Source organism: Triticum dicoccoides, chromosome 1A, assembly GCF_002162155.2.
Source record: "Triticum dicoccoides isolate Atlit2015 ecotype Zavitan chromosome 1A, WEW_v2.0, whole genome shotgun sequence".
Classification (NCBI taxonomy): Eukaryota; Viridiplantae; Streptophyta; class Magnoliopsida; order Poales; family Poaceae; genus Triticum; species Triticum dicoccoides.
The window spans coordinates 589,603,775-589,612,820 of NC_041380.1; the positions used below are offsets into that span (position 1 = coordinate 589,603,775).

The 9,046-nt window shown below is 46.6% G+C and overlaps 2 protein-coding genes across 2 annotated transcripts; one reads left to right on the plus strand and one right to left on the minus strand.

Annotated features, from left to right (window-relative positions):
- Nucleotides 1-1,078: 1,078 nt before the first annotated feature.
- LOC119356437 lies at nucleotides 1,079-3,820 on the plus strand. The gene is made up of 3 exons (XM_037623394.1): nucleotides 1,079-1,175; nucleotides 2,033-2,274; nucleotides 3,224-3,820. Exons 1-3 carry the CDS (start codon nucleotides 1,079-1,081, stop codon nucleotides 3,818-3,820), a joined length of 936 nt encoding a protein of 311 aa, XP_037479291.1.
- Nucleotides 3,821-4,721: 901 nt separating this feature from the next.
- LOC119293323 (serine/threonine-protein kinase STY13-like) lies at nucleotides 4,722-8,714 on the minus strand. The gene is made up of 6 exons (XM_037571834.1): nucleotides 8,143-8,714; nucleotides 6,770-6,891; nucleotides 5,931-6,127; nucleotides 5,648-5,822; nucleotides 5,323-5,457; nucleotides 4,722-5,231 (listed from the first exon to the last, which is right to left on the minus strand). The coding sequence occupies exons 1-6, from the start codon at nucleotides 8,423-8,425 to the stop codon at nucleotides 5,016-5,018; spliced, it is 1,128 nt and encodes a 375-aa protein (XP_037427731.1). The 5' UTR covers nucleotides 8,426-8,714; the 3' UTR covers nucleotides 4,722-5,015.
- Nucleotides 8,715-9,046: the final 332 nt, after the last annotated feature.

The following is a 9,046-nucleotide window of genomic DNA, read 5'->3' on the forward strand; positions in this document are numbered from 1 at the left end:
AGAAGAAAGCTAGTAGGTCAAGATCGTTAGCAGCAGAGAAATGAGCATCTTACAGCTGCCCTATTATTTTGGCACAAACAATATACTACTATACTAGCATCTAGTCTAATCTGATCTAATCACCCACCGGCATATGGGTCGGTGATGCATCTACATAAACATACAGGGTTCCAGACCCGATCTGCCGCCAACAAATTAAACCAATCAGAAATTAAATGATGATTGTGCTGGAATGTAATGTCGTCTCATGATTGGCTAGCAGCCATGCCCCATCGATCTGCATGGAAGCTACGTACGTCACCCGCAAAAAAAAAAAGAAGCTACGTACGTACGTGGCTGGCATGCATGCACGCAGTGAGCACCGGCAAACAGATGAGCGCACGTATCGTCGTCAACGACGTCCCCGCCTATTTTTAGGCTGACAGATGACCGACTGAATTGGCGGGCGAGCGCATCTGGTCAACGGCGTGTCGCGCTAGCTCAAAACATACGTCTCGTGGTGTGCAGGGCCGTGTCCATGTTGACCCCGATTTGTTTTTGTTTTTGTTTTTGTTTTTGTTTTAATAGAAACAGCTTTGTGATACTATGTACGACTACTTGACGATGAGAGGTCTACCAGTAGTACTTGCCTGCAAAATACTTGGCGTCAGGCGCGCCGCCGCTCGCTCAGGTGCAAAACCCTCCGCTCGATCGATCCTCCGACCCCGCCGACGCCGGCCGGCCGGCAGGCCCGGATCGTTGCCTGCCCCGACGATGCCTCGCCTCTCCTCGCTCTCGCCACCATCCCTCTCCTCCGTCCTCTCGCGACGGCGAGTCTTCCCGCCTCCCAATCCACCCGTCCGTCGTCTCTCCCGGTGGGTTTTCTTCTTCCTCTTCTTCTCGTGCCAAAGTCTTATTTGCTGGCCCATTAATTACTTGGCTAATATAGTTCTGGATATACAGAGTACTCGTAACAAAACATTGGAAAACGCTGAACAGAAATATATTTCTCTTCTGTTAATCATCCCTTATTCATGTGCCATGTTGCCGTAGATCTCGCCGCGGATTTCAGGAACCCTCGGAAGACGGCGTAGTCACCATGGACGTGCTCGGGAAGAGCAGCCACCGTGACGGTTCTATATACAAGCGCACGCATGCGTGGAAGGAAATCTATCGCATCGCGGATCGTAACGACGGTATGTGATGGATGATATCTCTCTTTCCTATCTTATTTCGTTTGTTACTACTCCTCTATGATATTGTTCATGGTCTAGGATCAACCGACATTGCACATCATATTATGTTATTATTGTGGTTCATTGCGGCTGTATCTCCGCTAAAGTTTTTGGTTGTCAACTTAAATCTGTGAATTATTTCGCTATCGTCCCTGCTTCAAGTTGTGCTTTTTTACTAGAATAGGTTCAGTTCACCCAATTATGATGTTTATCTCATTTGCCTCTCCTAAGCTTTTGGTTCAGATTTTGGGAGGCGATAGATGGCATCATGCCCTATGCACGTAATTTGTTCATACCTTCTCATTCTCTGTAGGATGTATTTTGTATCCCAACTGTTAATTACCTATGCAAGTAGTCGTGGACAAACATGAGAACATTTTGTAACATCCTTATGATTATTTATCATCGTGAAAATAGATGAAATCAAAATAGAATTTCTAGAAAGAGAGAAACAAAACAAAACTTCTATAATGGGCTGAAATAACATGTTTTTGTAGTCAGTCGGGAAGTATTTTAGTGAGCTATATGAAATACCCGAGGAGAGTAAAATGGACTATTTCTCTCTCTCTCTCTCTCTTCATTGTGTTTTACTCGTTGCAAAAAAATCAGAGCAAAATTTCAGGTAAAAGAGAACATAGATAGTTTCCACTTTTTTTAACAAATAATAAATTTTTTTGAGAAATATAGATAGGTTTCACTTGGATGAAAAAGAAAATATGATTAATTGACCATGGAACATTAAGGGGCGTGTTTACTTTTTGCATGGGTAGTACTATTTAATTATTTATTTTAAATATAACTTGTATTTTTATGTGAAGCATGGTTGGAGGCAATGACGTTAACAGATCCCGCGGGCTGCCTCATTGACATTGGCAGTGGATATTGTAAGCGTCATCCACCTAGCCGCATGTTCCAATTTTTCTCTTTAAAGTTGGCTAAAACTCCTATCGATGATAGGCCAATACAGTTGTATGGATACATAGCAGTGCGAGATCATTTGGACCTATTGCTTAATTACGTCGTCAATTTCAGTAGAGATGATCCCATCAGCGTGGAACAGGTGTGTATCATAATTATCTGTAAATTTTTAAGCCTACCTTACCCCATGTATTGTGTTTGTTCTGCTTAACATTGTGAAGATAAAACCATGCATCATCATCTCTTTAAAGTATTCAATGTTGTCTTCATCTCTTGGTGCAGTTTCGGACGTGGTTTTTGAATTATTGCCCATATGGGCAAAGCAATCTCCCAAATCGTGCCTAGGAAATGATACTTCGAGCGTCCAATACTTTTTTTTACATGAGGGGGTTAATCAGAACAAACCAAAATACTTGAGGGGGTTAAGTTATTTAATTCCTCATTTCAAATTAATCTTTTTCATTTTGCATTGTCTCATGCATAGAACTTATGGACTGGATCATACATACTCTTGATAACGTGCTACAAACCACTTAATCTCTTGTATAATGTCATTGTATACGCATCACATTGACTAATCTGTATAAAGTCTTACATTGTGAGTTCACGATTTACCATGGAAATGGTTCAAAATTGTGCAACTAAGTGACTCTCAAAAACAATATTTTATGGAAGTAAGTGTGTTCCAAATGGCAAATAAGACAGAATTGTTTTGGACCCTTCGTTACTACTCTGCACGCCACACAAATTTGACTGTCTTCTGTTTATATGCATGTGAAGATGCATAGAATGAATGGTGCCATCACTACATAGTTTTTTCTATTTTTCTCTTCTCACTTGGACATGCTTATGAAATCAAATATTTGGGATTTGAAACAAAACCAAACAAGTTAGGGAATGGGGGCATTCCCCATCTCTTAACACCGTTATGCACCTTGTAACCATTCAGCTCAACAGATGACAAACATCATGGTCATCAACTGTAAAATATCCCCTTGAAGTATATATTAGTACAAGGGAAACTTTTAGATAGAGGTATTTCTCACTTTCATATGAAGAGATACTAAACAATGATAACATTAATTTCATAGGGTTCTTCCATCAGCATGGTCGGGCCGAAGAGAGGGATAGATCTGAGTGGCAACATTGTAGTCGAATACGACATGAGGATCAAGACATACGAAGAAGTAAAGCATGACCTACAATTGATCGACGGCGCATCGATGATACGCCACAAGGACCTGCGGGATCGCCGGGCATTTACGAGTCGTATCCACGGCGACCACGGCGCAATAGATCTCACTGTGTCGGCCCTTGATGACGCGGTTGAGGCGACCGTGGAAGTCGTCAGAACGGAAGTGCAGAGCAGCTTCGCTCTGCGCCTTGGGTGCTTCATTGGCGGGGTGGATGAGGAGATCCAAATCTTCGACGGCGCCGTCGGCAGCGAGGCACATGGGTTGAAATTAAAAAGGTTTGTGGTGGCTGTAGCGATAAGGTCTTGGATGAAGCTGGAATTCAAGGTGGCCCCGGAGTCGGTGCGGTGTCAGATTGCCTTCATGGCGAACAACCATGGGGTTTCTTGTCGGAATATGAAGATGGATTTTGCATTGTTCTCAGTGAAGATGACATGGTCGTCTTTGCCTTGGCGGGCACCGAGCTTACACCGGCGGTCCAAGAATTCAAGCTAGATGTGAAAAACCGCATCACTTCATGCTCTAGCCCCTTTTGATCAACTGTACAATATCCCCGTTAAGTGCATATTAGTACAAGCGAAATATACAAGGGAACCATTTAGCTTGGGATATATTTCTTAGTTTCTTATTTTTACATGGATAGGTATGGAACAATATTAGTTTCACGGAGTTCTTCCATCAATCAACATGGCCGACCCTAAGTGAGCGATAGATCTGCGCGGCAACATCGTGATCGAATATGACATGAGGATCAAGACAGACGAAGCAAGACCTATATATAGTTGATTAACGGCGCACCTGCTGGACATACGTATATGCGGCGTGACAGCTTGGAAGGCTTTATTGATTGATGAATAGGTTTACAATCCATAGCCAAAAGGCTTAGGAGATTCTCGAGGACATCCTGTAACCACAAGTTCTCTTCTTGGCCAGTTAGCAAATCAAAAATGTTTTTCTTTTAAATCGTTAATGGTGCTGGGATATCTCATGACCGTCGACCTGGTCCTTGTGGTCCATCTGAGGGTCATCTTGTTCTTTTTTTTTTGAAGGGAGGGTGATCTTGTTCTTGCAGTGCACTCATGCTGATTGATGAGAACGCAGTGCACTCATGCTGATTGATCATCCAGTCAATTCAAAATCATCAAATGCAGCAGATCAAAGATCAGGTCCGAGAAGAGCAGTGAGCACCGCTGGCAACATCAAACCATCCTTTTCAGTAGATTTTTTATTTAAAAAAATCCTGCCTCGTTTTTCAGTGGGACTTTTTATTTTAAAATCCTACCATGTCAACTCATTAAGTAGGTGATTTTGTCATGGACAGGACAGACAGCACCTTGCTTACTGTAATTCTAGTTTCAGGCCATCAAGCCTCAAGCAGACAATTAGCAGACCAGGATGAGATGTCAGCACAGAAAAAGCATAGACGAACGAGCGAGCCTGTTCTTCATCGATAAGCAGCACAAGGGGCAGAGACGGGGTAATTTACATCAGATGGCCTGCCTGCCTGCCAAACCATGGGTCACACCAGCTAAGCTCCATCAACCCGTTTGCTTACCTTGTTTGAAACTAAACCAAATGCAATCAACCAACGCGAGATCCAGAGCTCAATCTCAACATTATATTGCAGAAAGAACACCAGCTCCACCTCAGCTACGCATGATCCATCCGTGCATCGTGCGTCATCGAGGGTTCAGGGGCCCCTGCGTGGCCTGAGGCACGAGAGGCACCCGATGCCCCGCGCTTGGTCCACAGGGATCATGCCCCCACCCTTGGACGTGTCGATCGCCTCCAGCATCGTCACCACCTCCGCCATCTCTGGCCGCTTGTCGGGGTTCGCGTCCCAGCACCGCTTCATCACGTTCGCAAAGGCGCTCGGGCAGCACCGCGGTATCTCCGGCCTCAGGTTCTGCAGATCAGAAATCGTTTGTGTTGTCAAGTATAGCCTCAGGTTCAGAAATCGTCAGAGAATAGCAGGTAGAATTACAGATCTGTTGTACCTGACGAACAACAGCGGACGTGACCTCCGAGAAGCTCAGGTCCGCGTACGGCATGTCGCAGCAGTACACCTCCCAAAGGCAGATCCCGTAGCTGTAGACGTCGCATTTCCTGTTGTAAGCGTTGCCGTTGAGAACCTGCACATCAGATGCCACCGATATAAGGCATGCAACATGCAGGGAGCTAGCATACGCAAGGCGCTGTCTGATGCTAAGATGTCAGAATGTATTACATTAGTGTGTGCTGGAATTCAGATTAGTGCCAGCAAATTGGGGTACAAACGAAACTATGAGGACAAATTAAGACCATCAAAGATAAGATAGATACCTCAGGTGCCATGTAGCCAAGGGTGCCAGTTTCGCCTGTCATGTCGCTGGGGTTTGCAGCTTCATGGCGAGCAACACCAAAGTCGGCGATTTTTACAGTTCTTGTTTTGTCAAGAAGCATGTTTTCAGTCTTTACGTCACGGTGAACAATTTTCTTTGAGTGAAGATAGCTTAATCTGTCAAAGATTTAAAGATCAGTATTCCTCAAATCAGTGAGAACTTTGGAGGCCAGCGGGAGTCAAAGACTGAATAGCAGGACTGATGAGAATGCGGTGATCACTTACCCCCTGGCAAGGTCAAGAGCTATCTGGACCACAACTTTGAAAGCCAGCTTCCTTCTCCTGTTCTTTATCAGAAATGTTTTCAGTGCACCTCCAGCAAGGTACTCCACAATGACACAGCACACATTACTTGGCATGCCAATGTTTCCATCTTCTGTCTGAATATTCAGATCCCCAGCACCCATTATAGCCCCTATAAACTGTACAAGAAAAATTAAGCTGTTCTTAGGACAAACTGTCATGTTTAACATGGCAAAAGTCAATACTTGTCAAGTACTCTCTAAATACCCGAAACAAATGGATTTAGCTGTAAATAATGACTAACTGAATGAATATACTAGATAAGCTTGCTAAGATATGGCCAACTATTAGATGGGTTAATCTGATTATGATATAGCAAGCCGCAGCACCCCTGGTTCCATTATAACAGCACGGCAAGTGAGATGAAAACATTTGATGCATGTGAATACTTAATCTTTTTTTACTTGGAACTAATATTTCGTCTTTGCAGACAATGATTATACATGTTAATAGCGTTGCTATTCTAGTGGCTTATACAGAACTTACTGAAAACTTCTTAACTTGTTAGAGGCCTAACTAAGGAAGCTAATGGCTACACATGGACAGTCAACAACTTTATCGCTGAAATGCGCGTGTACTGCATTTAGACAGCAAGTATCGATCATCAGTCCCAACACTGAAGATTCATTTCATTTCATCATCATTTTTCAAGAATCGATAAATGCAACAAATGACGGATGTCAACACAGAACAGATTAACAAAATAAAAAATTGAAGAAAGCGCAAATAACACTGCAATAACGTGTCAACCCAAACAGTACCTTAGTTACATTTGGATGATCAAGCTTATGCCAGACGGAGACTTCTTGTGAAAAAGCTGCTCTTATTGCTGTTATTTCTTGCTCTGACCTGTGACCATCTTCCCCCCAATCAAGCAATTTAACTGAAACATAACTGGTGTTAACCATCCATGTTGAAAATTGACAGTGCTAATAAGAGCTTTCAACTTCCGTACCAATTATTGTCCCAAACTAAGAATGAAGAATTGATGTTAAACGCTGTTGCCAGGATTGAGGTGGGACAGCAAGCAAGAGAAAGAGAGAAAGAGAGGGGGGACAGGCTATTTGCTACAGAAGATCTGTATACCCTGTCCTGGGATATATGGGTCGACAACAGCATACTAGCTGTAGTGGTGTCTAGGCTAATGAGGTAACATTATCCGGTACCGAAATAAGCTTTATTTTAATTCAAGTGCTTACAGGATAACACATGCATTTTTTTTAATCAAGCTCACAACAGTATATACATATTGGGATTCCAAATTGATTCGCTTTGCAGAGCAATGTGTGCATACAGCTTGGGGATTGCAAAATGAAGGAGCCCGTGTCGGGATGGGAGAAATAGGCGAATGCTTTCGACAAGCCAGAGTCGCCCAATAACAGAATAGCAACAGCTCAACAATCGAGTTTAATGGCATGCGTTGCTGAGCTCAGAAAGAGAATTCAGCATGGAGAAAAGATCCATCTATTTATGCTGTTGCCATGCCATGCAATTGCATCTATACTGAGCCCGGTTTGAAAATTAACATAAATCTCTAGATTGCATCACTGCACACTAGTAAAATGTCTGTCACATTTGCTAAAGCCTGCAGGAAACTTCGACCGCGACCGGAAACCGCTTTCTCGCCCTTGTGTAGCTCTCAGAGATCACATGAATGACGCGGCCATGAATGAGATGAGCCCATGATACCGAACAAGTGGTTTGGGATCACATGAGCCAAGCCAAAGGGCACAGCGAACGCCAGCCGCCTTGCCCAATCGCAACCGGTGTCACGGGGAACGCACGTACGCCATGAGTGAAAGGCCACCAAGAAAAGGCAGCGGCACCAACTTCTGCGACTTGCTAAAAGCGGAAAGTAAAGGAAGAGCTTGAGACACATCGGCGGGCAGGCAGGTGGGCGCGCGGCACCTATCGAGTGAGTCTCGTGTCGCCGCAATCGGCCGGCGCCGCCGCGCCGGCACGCACGGGCATTCCGTCGAACAGCGTGCGGGCGCGCGCGGAGTCCCGGCTGGGCTGTCCTGGGCTGGCTGTGTGCCCGCGCGCCGAGTGTCCGTGTGCGCAATGAACAGGCGTGCGGTGAACGTGGGACGGTGGGATGGGAGTGGAGGGGTGCAGAGGAGATGGTGGCGCGGACCTGCGACGTCGAGGCCGTCGTAGACGCCGCGGTGGACGGTGCCGAAGGTGCCGCGCGCGATGACGCCCCGGACGACGAGCCTGGCGGGGTCGGCCTCCCAGTCCTGGCGCGGCTGCTGCTGCCGCTCCTGGCCGTCGCCGGCGCCGCGCTTGGGCTTGTCCAGGGTCCATGCGCGGGCGAGGTGGCGGTCGAGCTGCTCGTCGAGGCTCTTGAGGTCGATCTGGTCCGCCCGCACGAACCCGGCCCCGTTCCCGCCGCCGCCGCCAACAGCCGCCTCCTTCATCTCTCGACCTCCCGCGCCTCACTTACTCACTCACTCACTCACCGCGACCGCCTGCTGTGTGGCGCCGCGGCTAGGCTAGGAGCAGTGAGGCAGTGAGGATCGATCGGCGAGCATGTGAGCAGAGCACATGGGACTGCCTCGGAATGGTGGCAAGCAGGGGGGGAGGGTGGTGTCGTGTCGCGCAGCGGCGCGTGGAGGTGGAGAGGGAGGTGGATTTGGTTGGATTTCTGCCTGCTTTTTTCACCGTGATCGCGCCGTGTTTCGCTCGCCTGCCTGCGCAGGCGTACTTATACGCGGCGCGCGGGGAGGAGGGACCCGCCGACGGCGCACGGGGCCGGCGGGACGGGAGGCCGACGGGTTGTGGATAGGCGTGCGTTTGGGCTCGCCAGCTTAATCCGGCTGCTTGTTTACTCGTACAAGCGCGCGCGCACGCTCCTCCCTATAAACGCACGCATCCACACTCTACCTCTATAAACACCTCCGACAAACCGAGCCACACATCATTTTGAGATTGCCCAAGTCGCCAAGACATCTTCGTAGTCGACAGAAACATCTTCTTTCGCTGAACGCACAACACTGAAAGGCTTGAAATAAATCCCAAAGAATGCAACCACCAATGCC

Bases quoted from the DNA above. Each gene is read 5' to 3' on its own strand.
- LOC119356437 (XM_037623394.1), top strand. From the start codon at position 1,079: ATGGACGTGCTCGGGAAGAGCAGCCACCGTGACGGTTCTATATACAAG. The intron at 1,176-2,032 runs GTATGTGATGGA...TTTTATGTGAAG, and splicing joins CATCGCGGATCGTAACGACG to CATGGTTGGAGGCAATGACG. The intron at 2,275-3,223 runs GTGTGTATCATA...TTAATTTCATAG, and splicing joins ATCCCATCAGCGTGGAACAG to GGTTCTTCCATCAGCATGGT.
- LOC119293323 (XM_037571834.1), bottom strand. From the start codon at position 8,425: ATGAAGGAGGCGGCTGTTGGCGGCGGCGGCGGGAACGGGGCCGGGTTC. The intron at 6,892-8,142 runs GTCCGCGCCACC...GTTATGTTTCAG, and splicing joins CGACGGCCTCGACGTCGCAG to TTAAATTGCTTGATTGGGGG. The intron at 5,458-5,647 runs GTATCTATCTTA...TCTGATGTGCAG, and splicing joins TTGGCTACATGGCACCTGAG to GTTCTCAACGGCAACGCTTA.